Source organism: Onychomys torridus, chromosome 18 (assembly GCF_903995425.1).
Source record: "Onychomys torridus chromosome 18, mOncTor1.1, whole genome shotgun sequence".
Taxonomy (NCBI): Eukaryota; Metazoa; Chordata; class Mammalia; order Rodentia; family Cricetidae; genus Onychomys; species Onychomys torridus.
Window position 1 is genome coordinate 52,241,490 of NC_050460.1, and position 23,961 is coordinate 52,265,450.

At 43.8% G+C, this 23,961-nt stretch overlaps 1 protein-coding gene across 5 annotated transcripts in view; it reads left to right on the top strand.

Moving 5' to 3' along the window:
• The window catches only part of Fam13c (family with sequence similarity 13 member C), a 114,814-nt gene that overhangs the window by 32,810 nt on the left and 58,043 nt on the right, over positions 1-23,961 (top strand). For all 5 annotated transcript variants that reach the window (XM_036167254.1, XM_036167255.1, XM_036167251.1 and 2 more), the window contains one exon: positions 10,103-10,221. In XM_036167254.1, the coding sequence (XP_036023147.1) occupies positions 10,103-10,221 (119 nt within the window). The remainder of the gene's footprint in view (positions 1-10,102; positions 10,222-23,961) is intronic.

The window sequence follows — 23,961 nt, forward strand, 5'->3', positions numbered from 1 at the left end:
CAGATACATATGTATGAAGGGGATTTATTAGAATGGCTTACAGGTTGTGGTTCAGCTGGTCCAACAATGGCTGTTTACCAAGGGAGGGACCAGGGATCTGGTAGTTACTCAATCCACGAGGCTGGATGTCTCAGCTGGTCTTTAGTATACACCAGAATCCCGAAGAAGTGGGCTTTGATGCCACTGAAGAAGTGGACTTGCCAGTGGGCATGAGATCAAGCAGACCAAAAAGCTAGCGCTTCTTTTTTCCATGTCTTTTCTATAGCCTGCCACCTGAAATCGTGGTCTAGATTAAAGATGGATCTTCCCACCTCAAAAGATCTGGATTAGAAGTGGGTCTTCCCACTTCAAATGACTTAAGAATCCCTCATGGGTGTACCCAGCCACTTGGATTTTAGTTAATTCACAATGTAGTCAAGTTGACAACCAAGAATAGCCATCATAGCCATGAACTTCAAAAAACATTTATTTTGAGTTACAGGCATTTGTGAGACATGTGATATGGGTGCTGGGAACTGAACCTGGGTCTTTTGCAAGAGTCGGAAGTGCTCTTAACCACTGACTCATCTCTCAGAGCCATAGTTCCTTGCTTTTGAAAATCTGGGTGTTTTTTTTTTTGTGATAATTTAATCACTGAAAAAGGTGACATCTACTTTTGAAAATACTATTTCTAACATCTTAAGACCAAAGTCATGTGGCTGAGTGTTCTTTTACCAATGTCCAAGTTTTCTTCTACGGCTGTAGCCTGACTTTCCCTACTGAGTTCAAACTCCTCACTATTCCACTGGGATAAGAAGCAGGTAGGGTCAAGCAATACACTGCCTTCTTGTCCCTTCCGTGATTAGCCCCTCTCTGCATTTTCTTCCTGTCTTTCTCCACTTTCCCTTGCATCTGCCTGTCTGTTAAACTTTTGAAAGAGTTAATAGCCTTACTTTAAAATTTGAAAATAATCATACACTCATTTGTAGCACAAATTCTAATTTTTTTTTTTTCCAAGACAGGGTTTCTCTGTGTAGCTTTGCGCCTTTCCTGGATCTTGCTCTGTAGACCAGGCTGGCCTCGAACTCACAAAGATCTGCCTGCCTCTGCCTCCCTACTGCTGGGATTAAAGGCATGTGCCTCCCAAGTACTGGGATCAAAGATCACAAGTGCTAGGATTAAAGGCATGAGCCTCCACCACCTAGCTCTGTTCTCTTTAAGACTGGATCAATCTTGAGTAGCTCAGGGTCTTGAACTCTTGATCCTCTTGCTTCCTCCTCCCAAGTGCTGTGATTAAAGGTGTGTGCCACCACTGCCTGGCCTCAGTGGTTAACTAGTGGCTAGATCTGCACTCTGATCTCCTGGCAAGCTTTATTTGTTAGAGTACAAACAAAATATCACCACACTCATTAAGCAATTTACAGGACTGAGTGACTTATAAGTCAATAGGTTCCATACAAACAGCATGAGTTGTATGTGATGGTATCTATGTGTTCCCCAACATCTAATCTTTCTCTTCTCCTTCAGACCTTAGTACACATTATTCTTCAGGCATTTTTTTTTTTTTAAATCCCATTGCTTGTTTGCTTGACAGGGTCTCACTTAGTAAACAATGCTGTCCCAGACTTTACTCTGTAGTCCAGGCTGACCTTGAACTCAAGGTGATCTTCTGCCTTAGCCCAGGCATTGGATAGCAGATGTGAAAACCAGACCTGGCTCCTGCAAGTTTGCTTTTAAATTTTAAAATGTATTGTGTGTGTGTGTGTGTGTGTGTGTGTGTGTGTGTGTGTACATGTGTCCCATTGAGTGTGGAGGTCAAGACAACTTGAAGGAGTTGGTTCTCTTTCTCTGTGTGGGTCCCAAGGCTCAAAACTCCTGCTGTCAGGCTTGGCAGCAAGAGCTCTAACTGCTGAGCCATCTTGCTGGCCCCAAGTTTACTTTTCATAGAACACTACATCATCGGTCCCATAAGTGCTGACATCCCTCAGGGACTCTATACTTACAGGTTCTCTGCACATTGTGAGTGCTGTCACCCCGTGGGTGTTCCTTGGGGACTTTTGGGCATTGTCACACATTCTCTCCTCTGAGGGTTGGTTCCATCACTTCCTTACTTATTCCATGTAATCACAGCCTTGATCTATTTCTGAGATGCCAGTTTATGTGGTCATCGTTGCTTTTCCTATGCCCCAGGAGCAGCTTGGGCTCTTCCTCCCTGCTCCTCTCAGCAGTAAATACATCTCATTTCCCAGCTGAATTTAAGCTCACTTTTAGCCCTTCTCTTTTTCATTCAATCGCTTCCTGCCCCTCTCTGGTCTGCTTTTTACCCTGTTGCCATCTCTGAGACCAGGTAACTTCCCCCACACTGACTACCTCCTCTATGACCCACCCAGTGCCGATCATATCTTTCCTGAGAAGTTAAAAGCGTCTAGGTGTCCTCCTTTATTCTGCCCCATGCCCCTTCACCCGCGAACCACACAAGCTTGGGAGTTTCCTCCTGTGTACATTCAAATGCCTTCATCCGATATTCACAGGTCTCTCTTCAGAGTGAAGCCCCGCCTCTTTAAGACGAGCAGGTCTTCATGCTTACAGGGTTTATGCAATGACTTCCACCTGTGCCTTGCTGCCACACTGGCCATCACGCCTTGCTTTGACTCCTGAGGCTGTCATGCACTGAGTTTCTTGAACCTGACATGCTCCCATTGAAACTTGCATAGAGCATTCTTTCTTAGCATCCCTGTCTCTTCCAGATCATGTGCCTTCATCCTTCTAGGACGCTTTCCCCCAGAACTTCCTTTCCTGTCTTCTCAGTGTGTCTGCAGACTGTCTCGGCTCACTTTTATCCCACCTATGTTGATCACACTGTGCTTGAGTACTTGATGGTTTGTGCCACTCAACTGTCACCACGACACTGTTGACATTACTAGATTGTGGGCTCCCTGGAAGCAGGTGCAAAGAAGTACACAGACTGGTACTTCAAATTCAAACCAAATATTTAAATGATAAACCAGGGTAGTTAGAATCATGACTTCCATAAAGCCAAGGAGACAGCCAGTCCCTGAATCCCAAAAGTTAGAGCAGCTAAGTCTAGGAGCCTCATCACTTTCTAGGGATTGGGGTTGATGGAGGTAAATTTCAGAACTCAACATTGCTGCTAGAGACACCAGTGCTAGTGGGGGAGGGCACACATTATTTTTACTTCACTGTGACTGTGGTAATTTGAATGAGAATGGCTTATGTATTTGAATGTTTAGTCCCTCATTAGTGGAACTATTTGGGAGGAATTGGGAGGTGTGGCCTTGTTGGAGGAGGTGTGTAACTAGAGGGTGGGCTTTGAGGTTAACAAAAGGCTAGTCTGTTTGTCTCTGTGTCTCTGTCTCTCTCTCTCCCCCTCTCTCCCTGAACTTATGGGAAGCTCATATGTAAGCTTTCAGCCTCTGCTTCAATGCCATGCCTGCCTGCCTACCACCACATTCTCTGCCAGGATGGTCATGGACTAACCTTCTGAAGCCATATGCAGGCTCCCAGTTAAATGCATCCTTTTATTAGTTGCCTTGATTATGGTGTGTCTTTACAGTAATAGAACAATAAATTAGACAGTCACCTAGTATTTGACAATGACAACTCTTCAAAGGAGGAAAACTTGGATTCATGGTTTTAGTAATATTTTCCACCTACCATCTCTTAGCACCATGAGCTTGGGCAGAACATCATGGTGGCCGGACCATCACAGCAATGGGAGCTAGAGATAGAGGCTGGTCTGCATTTCTTGGCAGACAGGAAGCACAGAAGAACAGAAGATGTAACAGGAAGGGAATAGGAATAATGCACCCCCAAGGCTCCCAGTTACCTATCTCGGCCACCTAAATTCAACCTCCTGAATTGTTCATAACCTCCCAGAATAGCGCCACCAGCTGTCCATCAAGTGTTTGATACAAGAGTCTATGAGAGACATTTCATATCCGGTCTATCATAGAGTGAGAAATGGCATTGTTCCAAACTCCTCTGAGGGCGAGAGGCAGGAAGTTGAAGATTCCTGAGAAGAGGCCCCTATTCTGGGGATAGACGTTGTTGAAAGAGCCAGTGGAGGTAATTCTTGCTTCTCACCCCATTTCCTCTCAGTGCATGTTCATTAAAGAGAAGACCTGAGCTTTTTTTTTTTTTTTTTTTTTTAATACCCCCTCCGTTGACCTCTCCTTGAATACCACCAGGCCAGCTGTTAGTGTCCTTAACTGCAGCTGTGCTCACACCGGTGGCATGGGACAACCTCTCAGTTCTGTAGCAAGTGGATCACTGAAGGATGATGGGAAGAACTCTGGATTTGCATTGAGGAGATCAGACTTAGGGTGTGAGCACTATAGCTCAGCCAAGTAATACTTATGGTCCTATTGTATTTTGAATCAAGTATTGAATTAACATTATTGACTTTCTCAATGCAAACTACTTGAAATAATACAGTTTTCCTAAACTTAATACGAAACTATATCATTTCAATGATTTGAGACTCATTAAATTATAACTGTGTTTATGTTATTGGAATATTTCGACTTCAGTGGGTTAACAGAAATGGCTGACGTCTGTCATGGGAATAGTTTTAAAAATACGTAAATGTCAGTCATATTTTTCAATTTTTGAAATTCACCTTTTCCATAAAAGACCACCTTCATAGCCAGAGTCTTCGTTTTTTGTTTGTTTGTTTTGCATTTTTCTTACTGTAGAGAACTGAGAGATTAAAACCCAGGCCTAGATTTTTAAATGAGGTTCTTAAAAGTGTCTTGCTTGCTTGAGGAAGTCAGTAGATGTCACTAGATTTAGAAAGCAGGTATATACCCATTATCTGCATGTCTGTCTTCCCCTAGAAATTCATTTAGCAAATAGGCAAGAACTGGGGGCCATTTCTACAGAAAAGGACCTAATGAGATCCCACCTTAAGGATGTATATTTATGAGTTTTGATTTATTGTTAAAGTAATGAAGAAAGAATCAGTTATTTTTAAAGATACAACTAAGACTTTGTTCTCTAAGTTGTCTTTAAAAAAAAAAAGGACATCTTCAAAAAAGCCACATTTTCATATTCTCTCTCTCTCTCTCTCTCTCTCTCTCTCTCTCTCTCTCTCTCTGTGTGTGTGTGTGTGTGTGTGTGTGTGTGTGTGTGTGTGTGTGTGTGTGTATTCATACTTGCTTGCATTCACAAGTGCTGTGCTTGAGACATCAAGTTGTGAACAGTCAGAGGATGACCTCAGCGGTTAGTCCTTGCTATCCACTTTGTTTGAGGCAGGGCCCCTTACTGTTTTGTGTACACTGATCTAGCAGTCCACATGCTTCATGGGATGGTCCTGTCTCTACCTCCTGTCTTGCCATAGGTGCCCTGGATTAATAGATACACGCTACTACCATGCCTGGCTTTCTGTGGGTTCTAGGGCTCCAAAGCCAGGTTTTCATGCTTTGGTCCATCACACCACTGAGGCTAGACTTGAGACGTGTGAGGGGGTGAGGGTAGGGGTTGAGGAAAATGGATGCAGGACAAGATGTCGGCTCTAAAATCTCCACCTGGCCAGATGACAGAAAGACAGAAATAGAAGAGATTGCCTTGCCTTCTTACATCACCCTCCTCATTTGCTTGGACCTGACAGTGTGGTTAACACATTAACACAGAGGAAAAACAAACAAATAAACAAAACAAAACACAAAAAACCTCACAAGACTCTGCCTTCTTTAACTTTTTGTCAAACAGTAGATGTTAATTTTGGGGGGTGGACATGGGGCAGGGACATCCCACTCTATCAAAATGTAGGGGCTTTTAAAGTAAAAATATATTTCAGTTGTTTTAGGATAAATGCTATTCTTCAGTCTTCTAGAACTTCTGGGGTAAATGTTAGAGAACTGCAAAGATGTGATGAAGCTAAAATGGACAAGGTGAGGAGCCCCTCCTCAGTGATGAGCTGTCCTAGGGATGTTAGGCTGGAGAAACGGAGAGAATGCTAGCGTTCAGTCATCCACAAGTAGACATTGCTGGTTCTGAAGACTTTGTGGCCCTGGTTAACCTGGACCCCAGTCAGGTGGTACAGTCCAGTGTTGAGCTCATCAAAGGTGTGAACCCTGGTCTCTCATGTGTATGTGGCTAGCTGGCGAATGTTCTGCTGTGGAGGAAGCTAAATTTTACTGAGTCCTGTTGTCCCTGTTGGGTAGTTTTCCTTTGTATCTTTGTGAGTAAATAACAAATGGTATCACATCTATTAACTCACAATGAAGCATTGGGATTACTTCTTAAAAGTAGAGCAGCTAGGCCTGGGGAGATGGCTCAGTGGGCAAAGGGCTTGCTGTGCAAGCAGGAGGACCTGAGTTCATATCTCCAGCACCCATATAAAAGCCAGGCAGGACAGTGGGAGCCTGTAGTCTAGGTGCCGAGGGGTGGAGCCGGTAGGTGGGTCCTGAGGGCTTTCTGGCTAGCTGTCCTAGCTGAAATGATGGGCTCTGCAATCAGTGAGATCTCTGTCTCCAAAATAAAATGAACATTAGCGGGAAACTCCCAGGGTCCTTTCCTGTCCTCTACACATGCATGCACAGCTGAGTGTACCTGCACACAAGTGAACACACACACACACACACACACACACACACACACACACACACACACACAAAGCAGACTCACAAGGTTCGAGGTTCATCTCCTATTCTGACATGGTTTTGATTCTTTCAGATGAAATTGGGGGAGGGTTGCTTTCTTTGGTCTTCTGTTATTCATCTGCCATACTTTTCAGGGCACTCTGTAGTTCTCAGTGCCAAGGTTCATACAGCTCTTATGAGAATGGACCCCAAAATCTGTGGGCACACTTTATGCCACATTATTTTCCTCCTGAATAGCTACTATTCTAACAGACAGCTTTTTATTTAATAAAAAGGAGGTAGCTTTTTATTACTGACTATGCTGTGTGGTACGGGAAAGTTGGGGTGTCATACTTTTCTATTATAGTGCAACAAGTCCTAGGGTTAAAAGAACACCAATCAAGTGTTACTTCTCATGATTTCCATGGGTCCAGAATGCACCTAGAACACAGCAGGGACTCTTTCTCTGCTCCTCGATGGACTGCCACGTCAGCTCTGCTAGGCTGTTGGCCCATGGCAGGTCATTCTTTGCAAAGATAATGAAGGGGAAGAGGGACTCAATTTTATATATATATATATATATAATTTATTTTTTTAAATGAGCAAGAGATGTTCAAGGCTTGTCATAGGCTTTGGAGAAGGCAGCATATGTAATCTTTTCTAGGGGAGGCTACATTTGGGTTTCTGATATTAGGGGTTTTTGGATATCAAGGTCTATGGGCATCATTTAACTCTTGGGCCTGGGAAAGAGCTGCCTGTTGTTTCTGCCAGACATGTTGCTCTGACATCAGAGGCTGCTGTGCTGGTCAGTACTCAAGATGCCTCATACCAGCACATTTTCATTCTCCCATTCCATAACATCTGGAGGTTTGAACTCTCGGCAGATCAACATAGCACAGTGATGTCACCCTCTTCTCCATCTTAGTCAGCGCTTTACCTATCTCTAGCTGCCTCCAGAGACTCCTCATTTACCCCTTCCAGAGAAGATAGCCCTTTTGTCTTGGATCTGGGGAGATGAAGGGAGCATTTTCTTCAGAATCCCCCTTATCACCTTCATGAAAAATCATCACTCGCCAAGGGAATCCTTCCTGACCACTTGGAGGCTAAAGAAGGAAGGAGGTGAAATTCTGTTTGTGAAGAAAAAAAGCAAACTGTTCTTTCTCTAAAGGGTGAAGTTTTAATAAAATGATGACCTTTGGTAGAGATTAGAGGGACCAGGTTTCAGGCCTACAAGGCATCGGCACTTCAAAATACACCATTTAAGGCCAGCATCAGGGTGCAGACATGCCATTGTAGCTCTTGGAATGCCGACACAGGAGTTTTGTGTGAGCCCAAATTGCTGGCTCTGCACAGCAATTCTGTCTCAAAACAGCAACAACAAAGCAAAAAGATATTTAAAATATCTTTGATATTCCGATACTTGGATAGAAATATGGAACATTTGTGTAAAGTGTTATTACACAAAATACATTTGCTTTGGTTGGGGTCTCAGCACCACTTCCGGGTCACAGAGGACCTTTTGGTCAGACGATTTGTATCTCTACTGAGAGTGTCCTCCTGCTATTGCCTCTAGTTGTTTGAAAGGCTTGGAAAGATTCCAGTCACATCTTGATGCCCTTGTGAGGTGCAGAGGTGATCCCCATTTTACAGACAAGGGAACCAAAGTCTATATAGTTATGTGACTTGGCCAAAGGTCACATGCTAAGCTAGTAGCAAGCAGTGATCTTTCTTGAAAACCTTTGTGTTTGGGATTCTTTTGCCAATATTTGAGTAGCCATAGACCTTCCGGTAAGCAGCTCCTGAGACTGGAGAGTCAGTGAAAATGAATGGAGGTTTTCTTTGGGAGGGCTGTCCTGCCTCCATAGGCTTGGAAGAGTAAACAAAGTCTCTTGATTCTCCTCATTCATTCCTCTTCCTTAGCTGTCCCTCTCCTTGTCCTCCCTCTTACAGGATGACATCATACAGGTTTTCCTGTTAGAATCTTCTGGTGACTGTGTGGCTCCTCTAATATTTTGGAAAAACGACTTATATGTCACTTGACCTAGATGGCTCTAAACCCATCACCCTTGAAGAGGCTGGATTTCTCTTGTCATTGAAATATATTGCAGAGATAAATGCAGCATCACCCCCTATCCCAAATAAGTTGACTGCATTTTGGTCATCTGGAATTCACCAAATAGCTTATGGATTCTCATGTTAGTGTCTCATTCATTGGGTGCAGAGGGACTATTTCATTCTGAGAGGAATTTGTCATAGGCTTGTTACAGCTTAAAGGTTACAGGAACTCAGTTGTGGGTCTTAGATCTTCCATTTCTGTACATGTCTGTGTTGTCGTCTGGGTGTATTTGTGTTATCCACTGCAGCTTAGCACTCAGAAGGGTTTTTATATCAATGGATGATGGCATCATGGACACTCGGAGTTGGGTCTGTTCAAATGCTGGGTAAACCAATGGTGATGGTTACATAGGTCAGTGGAGAGAGATCAGGCACACCTGGGACAAGAGTTTATAAAATGACTATGCCTTAGTGTTCAAACTAGCTTAAAGTTATTTCTTCATACAGAAAGAACATCTTTCTGTTATAGAAAATTTGGGAAATCCATATGGATCCCAAATGTAGCAAAAAAGATATCTCACAGATAATTACTGTTAAGATTTTAGTTCAATTCACCCTATTCTGTTTGTCTGTGAGCATTCATGTGTTTTCTTCATAAAAATGAGTATATTGTAAGTATTGTTATATTAAATTTATATCTATCTTTATGATGTGTTCTATAATGTCACTAAAAATATTTTATTGAGTTGAGAGATGGCTCAGTAGTTAAGGGCACTTGTTGCTTTTTCAGAGGACCTGGGCTTGGCTCCTAGCACTCACATGGTGGCTCACAACCGTTTGTAACTCCAGTGCTGGGGCATTCAATCCCTCTTTGGCCTCTCTATGGGACCTCAGCATGCACATGGTGCCATATGTACACACATGTAGGCAAAACACTCATACACATAAAATACAGGAATCTTTAAAAAGCATATCTTATTAACTTTTTAATAGGCTGTGCCTCTGTTTGAATGTGCACACATGCATGCAGGTGCCTATGGAACCTAGAAGGATTGAATCCCTCTGGGCCTGGAGTTACAGACAGTTGTGAGCTGCCAGTGTGGGTGCTGGGAACCAAGTTCAAGTCCTCTGCAAGAATAGTACATGCTCTTAACTGTTGAGCCATCTCTCCAGCCCCTACAATGCTATCTTTAATGCCTAAAAAAAGCTTTTTTGGGGGGCTAACTTCTACTTTCAGAAGTGATGATATTCCTTACCCTCTTGCTCCTATAATCTTAGACAACCAACTGGCTGGGAGAAAGATACCTATTAAGTTTGTTCATTGAGTTGTCTCCCTTCCTACATGGAAGTCAAGAGAGTGTAGTGTGGTGCCTGTAGTTGCCTCTTGCCCTGAGCTGAACTCAGTCAAGAAGGAGTGCTATAGAAATGACTGGTGCAGAAAGCTCCTCTGCCATTTTGTCTTATAGGAGACAGAGCATGTGGTGCCCAGCCAGTCAGAGTGCCAGGGTAGAGCGGGGACACCGGCTCATGAGAATCCACAAAATAGCATCCTCAGGTGCCAGGAGACGGTGCGACTTCAGCCAAGGTAAGCCTTTGTTCAGAAGTTACCCTGCCCCTCTGGGTTGCTTCCTAGATGTGCTAACCTGTATGCTTGCCACCTGCTTGCTAGTCAAGGATTCCTGATTTTGTTGGCATTCCTCATGTCAGAGAAGCTACTTAAAGGGGTCTTGAAGGAGAACCGTTGCATTAAAGAGAAATGCACAGGGCCTTCCTCATCTTCTGTTTGAAGATCATAAGTCCTAAGACTCAGGGAAGGCAGGTCTGCTTGGGGAGAGGAATTCTATCCTTTTGGTTTATGGAAAGAACATTTAGAGTTCATTTGTGGTCTCTGATGATGCTGACATGTGATGGTATATTCGAATTCTCATCGAGACAGCTGCTTTCACCTGAGATGTCATTTGGTTTTTATGAGCTCAGAAAGCTGGCACTCATAAAATCCATCGCACAGAGGACCCAAGGCTAAGAGATTGTAAGACACTCGTCTAATCCTGCACAAATCAAGAGAGCTAAGCTTCAATGTGAACCTTCGGTGTGTGATTATGCCAGGGCAAGGGCAGTCTCCGTGCTGAGCTGAGTGTTATGGAGTGACCTCCTTCCAGAAGCAGCCCTGGGCTGGCTTCAGACCCACTAGACCTCCTGGAGACAGCCCTGAATCCAGAGCCAGGATGTGGGTGGAAAAATGCCTGCAGAAGGTTGGCATGGCGCTCTGACAGGAGCTTGGCATGGCAGCTGTCTACGGAAAGTCTCTTCTAGAAATAAACAGAAGAAAGAATCCCACAGCTTGTTGTATCAGCTGTCTCGTAGGAGCCTGTGCTAGGATCACTGTTGCCCTCACTCAGGGACCGGGGAATGCTGTGCTCCTGAGCGTGACCTTTAGAGTTTTGAAGGCAGCGCAGTCTAAGTGAACAAGTTAAGCAAACACAGCCTGTACTATGTGACAGCGCTTTAGGATGTCGCAACATACTAAATTTAGGAGCATAGATCCCCGAAGGGTGGGAGAGAGCTCCAAAGGTGGCAGTCCCCTCTCCAAGTGCTATGGGCAACTGTTCAACTCTGTTGCGGTCGGAGTGTGGAATGTCCCCCATAGGTTCATATGTTCGAACAATTGGTACCTTTAGAATGTGGGACCTTGCTGAAGAAAGTGGGTCCTTACACTAAGGGCAGGCCTTAGAGCCTGTACCCTACTTCTGTCTTCTATGAGACTTCTGAGCATGGATGCAACGTGCCTACACATTCCTGTCACCATGTCTTGCCCACTGCGATGACCTTTACCCCTTAAGCATTGACCCAAAGTGGGTCTTCCTGCTCCACGTCGCTTCCTGTAGGAATGCGTTCTTCTTCTAGTCATTGCCGACCTTACTGTTGCTTGACCTCAGGAAATCACAGTTGGACTCGCACTGACGAGGCCTCTGTCCCTTCTGTTTGAGGTGTTGTTGTAGCAGACCTCTTTTTACCCGGCTTGACTCTGCTGTGCAGTGACCAGCTCCCCCATCCTCCCACCCCAGCAGCCCGACGAAGGCTGTTCTCAGCCAGAATGAGGTCAACCCGTTCCCATGCATATTTCAGAATAGAATGAAGCAAACAAAAACCAACCAATCCTGAAGCTAAATCATGCATGCTTGCGTATGGAACATGTGTGGTCCTTTGGGTGTGGACATTTAGCAGAAGCCGACAGGGAAAGGGTAGTGGCAGCTAAGCTTCTCCCGTTCAATAAACTTCAAACTGTTTTATGTTCTGTGTGCGGTTGGGATACTAACTGGGATGTTTTCACTGTGGTCAGAAAATGACTGAGATCCTGTGGCAAGCATTTGCACAGGGCTAGCTAAGAAGTGAAAGTAGAGACCTCGATAGTTCCACGAGGGACCACAAGGGACCATGTAGAGCAGTCGTTCTTAAATGATTTGGGAGTGGAGAGTTATGCTTTAATCGTACTCTCAGAGATAATGGTTGAAAAGAATGATATACACCTATGGACATGTGTGTAAGACTCTGGAAAGTTCCCAGACTATTTCTTGATTCTGAGAAAACACAGCCGCTGAGCCACCAGTCAGCCTATGTCATTATGTGGGCACTGTGCTGCAGTCCTCAGCGGCTCCATCTCCTTTCCCCATGTAGCCACGTTCCATAGATCTCAAACTCTGTGTCATGCATTCTTCCTTTGGGCCTCCATGGCCCGCTTTCGCCTCTTCACAGGGTTGAGCTTTCTGAGCCAGTGGCGTTGCAGAATGTTCCCTGCATTGCACTGTTGTCCACAACCCCTGAGTTATGAGCTAAGTGAGGAGTCAGGAGCGGTGTGAGGCCAGTTAAGACTAGCCCTGTTGGGTTTCCTCTCTAGATGAGGCTGCTAACCTTCAACTCTGGAGTCGTCTGTCAACAACCACGGTGGTGTCACCCAGGGACATTCTGGGGGAACTTTTAAAAACCTCAAAATATTACAGGGATCATGAGAAGTGATGGACGGGTGAAATGAGATCCGTGGCTAAACATGTCTTTGAGGCAGGTAGCCCGTATTCCTCATAGCCGTTCTTGTCTGTGTTAATCCCTGCACGTGGCTGGGCTCAGGGATGTGTGAGTAGAGGAGTTGTTGTGATCATTGTTGTCTTCTTGTTCACACTGAAAAGATGATTTTTTTTTCTTTTTAGAAGATTACTATTTTTTTTTTTTAGTTAGTATACAAAAATAACAAAGTGGGATTCATTATGACGTTATTATTTCTGTGTATCATTCTAATAATTTGGTCATATTTTCTCCTCTACATTACATCCTGCCAACCCCCATTGTGCCTTCCTTATTGTATGTATGTAAATAGCCCCCTCTGGTTTTGCATGTATGTGTGTATTTAAATCTTGATTTCTACATGGTAAGAAAATGTGATAGCTTGTTCTTCCTTCCATGTAGTTAGCACTTGGGCAAAGGGAACCTCAACCGGGAAATGGAATTCCATTGGAATTGTCCATTTGTCCATTGTCCATTTCCATTGGACTTGTCTATGAGCATGGCTGTGGGGCATTTCTCAATTGGCCTGGGCCCTCCCACATCAGTTAGCACTGTGGGTTTCAGCATCCTTAGGCAGGTGGACCTAGGCTATTTAAGGAAGGTAACCAAGCAAGCCAGCAAGCAGTGTGTTTCACCAAGGTCTCTGCTTGAGTTCCTGCCTCCAGGTTCCTGCTTTGAGTACCTGCCTTGGCTTCTCTTGATGATACACTATGACAGGAATGTGTAAACCAAACAAACCCTTTCCTCCCATGTTGCTTTAGGTCGTGGTGTTTAACACAGTAACAAAAAGCAAAAGGGCATCCAATATCCTCTCTTGTTCTCTCTTTAAATCCCTTCTTTCCCCCAATAGTTCCCTCTACCTTAATGCCATATGTACATGTGTGTCTATAGATGCCATGTGTGTGTATATATGTGTGTGTGTATATATATATATATATACACTTAAATGTGTATATATATATATATTTGAATGTAGACTCTATGAGAGAAAACATGGTGTTGTCTGAATCTGGCTTATTTCGCTTTACATGATCTCCAATTTCTTTCGTTTTCCCGAAGGTGACATAATTTTCTTCTCTTTATGGCTGGATAAAATTGAACATGTACTGCATTTTTCTTTGTCATTCATCTGCTGATAGGCATCTTGGCCGATTCTCTTTCTAAGCTATTGAAAACAGTGCAGCCATAATCAGGGATATGCAAGCATCTCTGTGGTGTGCTGATTTTTTTTTTTTAAGTCCTTTGGGTATATTTCCAACAGTGATATACACATTAGTTTTATTTGCAGGTTTGTGAGACACCTCCACTCCGATTTCCATAGTGGCTGCGCTGGTTTACATTACTACTCCTGGTGTGTGAGAGTTTCTCTCTCCCCACATCCTCATCAGTGTGCACTTGCTGGAATTTGTTCTCCTTTTATTTGTGTGTGGTGTGCGAGTGCACAGGCGTGTGTATGCACGTGTATGTGTGCAAAGGTCCTGAGGAGGATGGAGGAGAGCCATGGACCCTCTGGAGCTGGAACTAAAGACAGTTGTGAGTGGCATCACATAGGTGCTGCTAGCCAAACTTGAGTCCTCTGCAGGAGCAAGCAAACGCTGCTAACTGCCGAACCAGCTCTCCAGCCTGAATCATTTTTCTTGATTGTAGCCATGGTGACTGGACTGAGGTGGATCTTAGAGTAGTGTTCATTTGCAATTTCCCTGCTGGCTAAAGGTGTTGAACATTTCTTCATACATTTACTGGTCATTTGTGTTCTCTTGAGAACTGCCTAATCACTTCTCGGCCTTTTGGCTAAGATCAAGTATAGAACTGCCTAGTCAACCTATGTCCCCATTGATTAATGAAATGTTTTTTTTTTTTTTTATATTTAATTCTTATCTCTTCTTATATTCCAGATTGTTAATCCTCTGTCCTGTATATAGCTGTTAAAATTTTTCTCTTATTCTGTCCATTCTCCTTTCACTTTAGTGATGGCTTCCTTTGCTGTACAGAAGCTTGTTAATTCATGTCTTCCCATAATTCAATTGTAATGGTGTCCCCAGGTATCAGTTCTTTTCGGAGAGTCCTCAACTGGGCTTATATCTTGAAGTGTGTTCCTAGATAGTTTCAGAGCTGCCAGTCTTACGTTAAGACCTTTGATTTTGAACTGGTTTTTGTATAGAGCAAGAAGGAGAGTCCCAGTTTCGTTCTCTTCCATGTGGATTCCCAGCTTCTCCTGCATGTCTTGAAGAAGCAGGATTTCCCCCAATGTATGATTTGACAGTGTTCCTGAAAAGTAGGCGGACAGAGCTGGGTGCGTTGATTCCTGCATCCTTTGTTCTTGTCATCGACACGTCTGGGTTGGTTTTTGTGCTGGTCCTGTTGTCATTGTTACAAGGGTTCTGCGGTGTAATCTGATTTGATTCCCTGGTCTTGTGATACTAACACCAATCTAGTCTTGATGGAGATATGATATAATAACAGGATTTGCCAGACTCTAGTCTGGGTAAACAATGACTGAGGAAGTCAGGATGAAATCTCAACAGGTATAAAATGTCTTGGAGTGGGGAGAAAGTTAAAGTAATAAGTGGAACAGAGGAACCAAGATCTTTCTATAACAAAGTCCTCTTACTGGTCATTCATTTATGTTTGGGGTGAGTGTGAAGGGTAGTCTTCAGGGAATGCATCATTTCTCGTAGATGTGTGGAGTCCTGGAACTGATGGGGACTATAGAGTAGATGCTATATCCGCACCTCCGATGTTTTATACCTACACCATGGTGCTTGTACTCGTGGCTCCAGGCATTGGGAGCCTTTGTCTAGGGGAGCTGTATGTAGATGAGCTTGAGACCTAGCAACAGTTTTGCTAAAATTTGGACATATGTCAGCTCTCTTGGTTTTCTCACGTCGGTATAACAAATGACCACAAACTCGCGTCCTAACACAGCACTGGTGTGATCAGCACTGGGTCCTGTGTGTGTGCACCAAAGGGAGGAACACGATAATATGGAGGGTGTAGTCGAAGACTGAAGTCAAGGACATCTTGGGGGAGTTATTCTGCCTACCATGTTTATGTTTCTTTATATTTTTAGGAACAATTCCTGAAATGTTCGTCACTAAAAGTTTTGAAGCCGTTGTCTCGACCTCCTTGTTTTGCAGGTTTCCCGTTGCTGTCTGGAATGTTCTCCTAGCCACCCCAGGTCTTTTTAGGCCCCTCATTGCACTGGGCCCATCTGCCCTCCCCGCCCCCACATTCTACATCCCTCAGCAGTACAGTGGGCCAAATGCGCTGTGAGATCCTATTTGGATGTGTATAGTGCGGAGACACGTTTGGCTCCTACAGTGTTGTGAACGATTATGAGTCCATATTGAAAAATCTAGAGTTTTCAGCTTTGTTTGCAAACAGCCAAGGATTGGGCTGCCTGGGGCTTACCTTCCCACCAGGAGACAGACAGTAAGCAGGCACTGAGGAGCAGAGTTCTTTTTTGCTCATCCCTCCCCATTTATTTATGCTGCTACCTGGCATTTGATTGATAATGTCTATTTCAATCCTTCTCTTCCTGGCAGCTGCTCATCCTGGGAGCTCTGGCTGTCTCCAGCTAACTTCTAATACAATACCTAGAGACCAGTCGTGTCTTAATGCTCCCCTGCCTAGTTGACAGTTTACGTGTTAACAGGGACCCTTGGCGCCTGTGAGTACTTTGCATCCTTTTGGCTACTCTGGATGCCCCATGGTGTCTGGTACTTAATGCAAACTGCTTTCCCTGGGAACTGGAAAGTCTACCAGTGACTGAGTACAGCTCTGGTTTTCTACTTTGGAACCCAGGGAGGCTGTGGTTTCCTCAGGTTCTCACTGCCCTGGGTACCAGGGCCAAGATAAGAACCATGAATCAGTGTAGAGCAACTTCATGAATATGCATCAGTTTGGAGCAACTTCATGAATATGCATCTGTTTGACTGATTTCTATCGCTCAAGCCCATGCCCCTCTCATATGCCCTCAGCTATGAGAAAAGGGGGATTTTATGAGTGTCAAAGAATACTAATGAGGGCCGGGAGTTCTTCCTTAGCTAAGTAAATTTACTTTGGAGAGTGATTAACTCACCGGTATTTAAAATATTGTATTAAATTTTATGACAGAATTAAACCTTTAGTGTCATTAAAGACCTCCTCTGTATAAACAGGATCTGTTTCTTAGCAGCTTTGCTGCTAATTAGGCTGCTGGTTACACTGGCAGCTCGCTGGCTGCTTTATCTGCCAGTCCCCAGTTTTAGAAGATCCCAAGCAAGAATAATGGCCTTTGATGGCTTTCACTGTTTCTGTGTTTGTGATCCTTCACATGAAAGGAAACGCTGAACGCTTTGTTGCTTTACGCATAGAGGAAGTTTTCTTGGCAGCTAGTTTTCCTTGGGGGATAAATCCTTTTATCTTTTGTTTTGAGACAATGTGTGTGTGTGTGTGTGTGTGTGTGTGTGTCTAGCAATTTTTTTTTTCATTTTTAGATTTTTAAATAGAAGTGAGCAGAGTCCTAATGAGTTCTGCTTGAAGGAGGAAGGACAAATAAGAACAGAGTTTTCTAGTAATACAAAGGATGCCATCCCCCTGCGTGGACTGTCCCAGGGCAGGCACTCGACACATTCCCACATGCTCTTCCTCATTAGTGAGCTACTGGGGGTTTGCTTGGTGTTTTGTGAGAAGGACAGGGATGAAGAAGAAACAGCAAATAGCTGACTGTGCTGACGTGTTGAGACTCCCTGGTACACACTTGAGTGGGTTCTCTGAGTGTGTGCTGCATTCAGCAAGCCCCCATCTACTGCCTTTCACACTCCCCTCTTCTCCTGCGAACATGCAACAATCAGTGAGATGCAAAGGACACTTGAATTAAGAAATTCATGGTTGGGGCTGGAGAGATGGTTCAGCGTGTAAGAGCACTGGCTGCTCTTCAAGGGACCTAGGTACGTCCATGGCAGCTCACAGCTGTCTTGTAATTCTAGTTCCAGGGGATCCGACACCCTCTTGCCCGCAAAATATCAATGTACATAAAATAAAAATAAAATAAATTATTAAAAAAAAGAAATTCATGGTCTTACAGGTGACCTTGCTCACGCACTGTGAAATTCTTGGTCCTTTTTATTTTGTTTATTTGTTTGTTGGTTGATTGATAAAGCGTCTCATTAGCCATGGTTAGTCCCAAATATACTGTGTAGCTGAGGGTACTCTTGAATTAGTGATCTTCCTGCCTCCTCCTCTCAAGTTCTGCAATTACAGGTGTGCACCTCTCTTCTTTTTTTTTTATTTAATATTTTTATTTTATAATTAACTTAATTTTACATATCAGCCATGGATTCCCCCGTCCTCCCTCGTCCCACCCCCCAACCTCTCTTCTAATATGAAGAGCTAGTTCTGGTGATTTGTAAGGCTCTTTTGGCCCTCACCAAAAGTGCCCAGTGCTTGAGCTGTGTAAAAGCTTAGACGGAGATGGACAGTAGTTTAAGACTACATTCTTGCTGACACAAATGATCAAAGCGATTCCTCCTCTCTGTCCTGGAGAACAGAGTCCCACACCAAACCACTGGACTAATTGAAGAGGAACATGTGTGATTATCAGGGGATGGAAACCCGGTTGGCGTCTTCTGCTCCCCTCTTCCTCACCCTCCTCTGCCTCCTCTAAGAAATCCATCCTTGGCCATTCTCTACATTGTTAGCACTTTCATCTGACAGTGGATAGTGGCAAGGCAAAAAGGAAGCTCAGAGGCATTTTTATTAATGATGACATTGACAGCAATAATAACAATACTAACAGAAACACTGGAAAATGCAGAAAATAGCCCAGACATTAAAGTCTTGTAACTTTACCATTTATATAAAACGGCTGTTGGAATGTCCACTTAGGCTTTGTTGCTACCATTTCACTGTTGTTCTAAAAAGAAATTGTGTGTGAAAGCGAGTTAGTTCCTGCTATATTCAGATTTGACTTTCAAATCAGTTCTGGAGTAGACAGGACCACCAAGAATCTATCCCGACCCTGGGATACTTATACGTATCCATGTACTTGTTCAAGGTGAGAAAGCACCAAGCAGGCTGATCGCAGCAGCAGGATAATTACCCCAAGATGACTTCACTTATGTCTAAAATGAACAGCCTTAGTTTCCAGAAATATGCATGTGATCATCCAATTCCTCTAAGGAACATGTTTTATAAGCTTAGGTATCGTTATTAAAAGTATTTCCAGGAGAAAGAACATGTCCTTGACGTCTGAAAGTTTTAGAAGCTGTGCCGGGTTAATGTGGGATAGATTCAGGAGCAAAGGAGACAGAAGCATGTGTGAGCTGAAACCCAAGTGAGGATGCTGGACAGCTGGTTAAGGGCTGTGGTCCCGGCTGCTTGGAGACCAGGAAGGTTACTTCTCATCTTCTCAGTGATGCAATGGCTACTCTTGTCAATGAAATTGTCTCTTTTTAAGGTGTACAATAAATATGATATTATATACTATAACCCACAAAGCTCCCTTTCAGCTACTCTCTGTATTTTCTTTCCTTCGGTCCATTGCTGCCTGTGCTGGATTGGGGTTTTGAAGGATTAAGTATGTGTGCATCATTAAAATATGTTATACATACATTGCTGTGTGTTTTGTCCCACTTCATTTTGTAGTTGCTGATGTACTCTCATTCACATTTACTTTAAAAGATTTATTCTTATTTTAAAAAATCATGTGTGTGTGTTAGAGAGAGAGAAAGGGAGAGAGTGAGTCAGTCACATGTGCGTGGGTACCTGCAGAGGCCAGAAGAGGATGTTGGATCCCTTAGAACTGGATTTACAGGAGGTTATGAGCAGCCTGACATGGGTGCTAGGACCCAAACTCAGGTCCTCTGCAAGAGCAGCACATGCTTTTAACCAGATGTCTCTTCTGCCTCTAGAGTAGAATTTTTGATGGTAACTGTGGCTCTTATGATTTAGCTTAGTTTGGAATAGAAATTAACTATTAAAGATGGTTTTTATATGGGGTCAGATGATGTTCAAACTCAGAGTCTGTGGCCTGGTCACCCTTTTCTCTGAGTGTTTTACTTCGTGGGTCAAATCAGAGAAAGTTTATTCTCATACCCTTGAGCAACTTTGAGTCTCTGGAGAAGTCCAATAACCCAGAGTTATGACCAAGCACCCAGTACCCTGCAGGTGCTAAAAACAAAGGAAATTCCAAGGTCCTTTCAAGTGGGTGGGGTCTGGAGGAGAGAGGCTGAGAAGCAGAAGCAGGATAAGCTAAATGTTTGAGGCTTTTTAGACAATGCCTTGAAGTTAACCTTGACACATGAGAAAAATTTTGGTCACACCCAGCCTAATGAATAAACCCCAACCCACATAAAGGAGCCCCTGGGAAGGGCCTAGGAAAATGTATCCAAGGCCTCGAGCTATGAAAAGGGCCTTGGCAGTGTAGAGACCTGAATGCTAATTCTAGCTCTGCTTCTATTTTGGATGAATCCATTAACAAGGGAATGAAGAGATCTATGCCCCAGGGTTCCTGTTGTTAAGGTTTAAATGAGAGATTGCATGCACAGTTTTGCTCCAACTCCAGCTTGTAGCAGGTGCTTAACTCACTGATACTGGTGGTCCTCTGGTGAGCATATCCTCATCCTCATTGAGGTTTCCTTCCAGATCCACAGGATGGACCTATATTCTACCCACACCCCTCTTTTCACTATCAGCCTTCTTCTCCCTTCCATTTAATTCTACCCCTACCTCAGAGCCTAGGTCTTTAATCCCAACTTTCTATGTATTTTTCCTCTTTTTCAAACATAAATCTCTATATTGAGAAAATGTTCAGTTTTGAATTAGCCATCTGGTCGACCTCAAGAGTTCTTCAGTTTGTCATTTCAAACAGTATAGAAGTTTACTATAGTTTTTTTTTTTTTTTTTTTTTTTTTAGTGAGTGATTCTCTTTGTATTCATGAGATATAAACTAAGATGCTTATTGTTTCCTAGGTAGGCAAAACCTTCAAGTCTAGGTTGCCCTTCATGGTCCCATGACTCACATTTTATTATGATCCCTTATCATAGGCTCTGGGTTGGGGGTACCTGCCCTGCTTCTGCCTCTGGCTCTCACAGAACCCAGATCATGACTCTACTCTTTTGTACGTCATTAAGCTAGACTTTTAACTTCTCTTTGGGTGAATAAAGAACTATTGATTACCTTGGTACTGGTTGAATTTCTTGCTTTGCTAGTTGAGGTTCCAATGATTTTGATTTTTTTCCCCTCAACTTGAATGGACGATAGATTCAAAAATGTTTGTATGGAGCACACATGGGGAAAGTGGTCCTTGGTGGCCATAGTAGCATTTGGAAAAGTCAATGTCAAGGAATGTGGTCCTTTAATATATAGTTTCTGCCTGTCTTGCTGATCTTGTTAGTGGAAGCCAAGGATCCCTAGGCTGTCATGTCCAAGTGGTTGTTTCTGGGCAATGTTAATCTGTGTGGAGAGGATGATGAGTTGATGTTCTCTGAAAACAATAGGAAGGACTAATGGTCTGTGCTGGCTAGTTTTAACTGTCAGCATGATGAAACCTAGAATCACCTGCAAAGAGAGCATCAACTGAAAGATTCCCTAGGTTAGGTTGGTATATGAACTTGTCTATGGGGGATTATCTTGGTTGCCATGATTGGCAAGAAGACCCACTTTATGCATGAATGGGCCCATTTTATGGGCTGGTCCCAGAAATGTAAGAGTACAGAAAGCTAGCTGAGCATAAGCATGTAGGCAACATGTGTACATTTAGGAATGAAAGCCCAATAAGCTCTTTTTGTACTACAGGTTGCTTTTGGTCAGAGTGTTTTCATCACAGCATCAGAGATGAATCTAGAAACAGGGTCCAATGGTAGTCTGTGAGGCTAGCTTCCTAGGGACACATGGTCTGGCTCTGCAGGTAGAAAGGGATCAGGCTAGGTTGCTGGAGTCCTGGCATCTCAGTGACAGGGAATTGACCCCCAAGGTGCCACATTTGGAGATCAGTGTTTAGGGCTTTTCATTGGCGCTAATTAGTTACTTTTCTATTGCTGTGCTAAGATATCATGACCAAGTCAACTTATAGAAGAGTTTATTTTGGGGCCTATGGTTTACAGGGTCAGAGTCCATGATGGTGGAATGGAGGTAGCAGGTGGCAGGCAGCTGGAGCAGCAGCTGAGAGTCCACATCTTGAACTGGAAGAAGGAGGCAGAGAGCACATTGAGACTAGGTCTTTTTTTTTTTTTTTTTAAGATTTATTTATTTATTATGTATACTGTGTTCTGCCTGCATGCATCCCTGCAGGCCAGAAAAGGGCACCACATCTCATTGTAGATGTTGTGAGCCACCATGTGGTTGCTGGGAATTGAACTCAGGACCTTTGGAAGAACAGCCAGTGCTCTTAACCTCTAAGCCATCTCTCCAGCCCCAAGACTAGGTTTTTTGAAACTTCAGAGATCACTCCCAAGTGACACATGTCCTCCAGCAAGGCCACACCTCCTAATCCTTCCCAAACAGTTCACCAACTAAGGACCCAGTATTCAAACATGAGCATGGGTTAAACATCAACTTCCAGGGGGAAGAAACTAATGGATCCAAATGAGACCAGATGGCATAGAAAAGGAAGTTGGTTTCAGAAATGTGGGCTAGGGATGGAATGGGTTGGGTAGCTGGGATCAGTACAGTGTTGGGTGACTTGGCATCAGGAGAACCAGGAGCTGGAGAAAGAAGAGAATTAAGCACTAGTTGTGTGATAACCACAAACAAGAGTTTGGTGTGCCTTGTCAAGTTCGAGGGAGACAGAGTTACAGGGAGACGGGGGCTGCTCTGCCTGGACTCACCCTGGCCTCTCAAACTGACCCTAAACCAAGAACTGTTCATTATGAGATAGGTCCAGATCAACAGCACAAGAAAGGCCGAGTGAACCCTACTCTGCGGTTCTTTTCAGCCACATCCACAGCTACTTGACCTCTTTTCCTCTTCTGGTCCTGATGCTGGCCTGGAGGTCCTGGATCACTGTTCTCTTATGCTCCAGGTAGTGGTGTGGTCCTGGTTCCTTGTGTTGTCTCTTCTAGTACACCAACATTAGGAGTATATCTAATCCAAGGAAGCTGAGATATCTTGTGTTGGAGGATTTCCTTAAAGCCTTCAGGAAAAAAAATCTTTCTTTCCCCAGTATAGTGTTCCCCTGGGAGGCTATGCCAGAAACAGAGAGACTGTCCTGTACTGGTTATGTCCTGGGCTATTGCCCCTGGGCCTTTAGGATAATGCTTTCCAATTAGGAATCCCTGGAATTGCTTGGTTACTACTCTATAACTCTAGACATTTTGATTTAGGAGGCATAGAGTAAGTCAAATCTATCCCTGTTTTATTACAGTGGATGACTCTAATCTCCATGAAACTGTAAGATGGGGCCCGAGTCCTTAGTTACTGGGAGTGCGTGTTATTTAGGGGATCAGCATCCTGGGTCTAGTCATGACATCTTTGTCCCCTCAAGAGGAATTTGTTGGCCTGGACAAGCAGATGTATGAGTTCCCAGTCAGTTGATGAACATCTGTCTTTTGACTTCTAATTTTTCTATGTGTGGGTGCCAGTCTGGGATAATTTTCAAACTTGGTGTCTTTAAAGTTGAAACCTCTGCCATTTGATCTTCATGATTTAGCTCAGAAGTTTATAAAGAACCAATAAGAAGGCCTGGAGAAATGACTCAGCAGGTAAGAGAGCTTGCTGCTGCTCTTGCAGAAGGCCCAAATTCAGGTTCTACTTCTCATGTTGGGCAGCTCACAACTGCCTGTAACTCCAGCTCCAGGGGACTTGATGCCTTCTTCTGGCCTCTGTGGCACCTGCATTTATATGCACATGCCCCCAAACAGGATACATATAGTTAAGAATAGAGAAGTAAGAGAATGTCTTTGGTGTGTTCTAGGCACCGTAGTGAAAGTCCCTTTATAATGCTGGTGCCAAGGGTGGTGAGCATTGCTAATATAATAGTGCTGGCGTTTCCTGGCATCTTGTCTGTGTCTACATATAGAACTATTGTGTGATGTGAAGAATGTTTTGCTCAGGGTTGCCCTCTTGGGATAGACCTTTTGTTTTCAAAAGAGTTTCAGGAAATGACAGTCATCCCACCAGTATACATTCCTGCATCCCAGGTGCTGCTTCCTGATACAGAGGCTTACTTAAGTCAGTGGCATACCCCAGATCTTGAGATGAGATCTGAGGTTGGCCCTGTTCAGTCCTAAGGCCCAATTCATGGTGAAGTGTTCTGAACACAGTTAGGTGCTTAACTGCCTCTCTTTC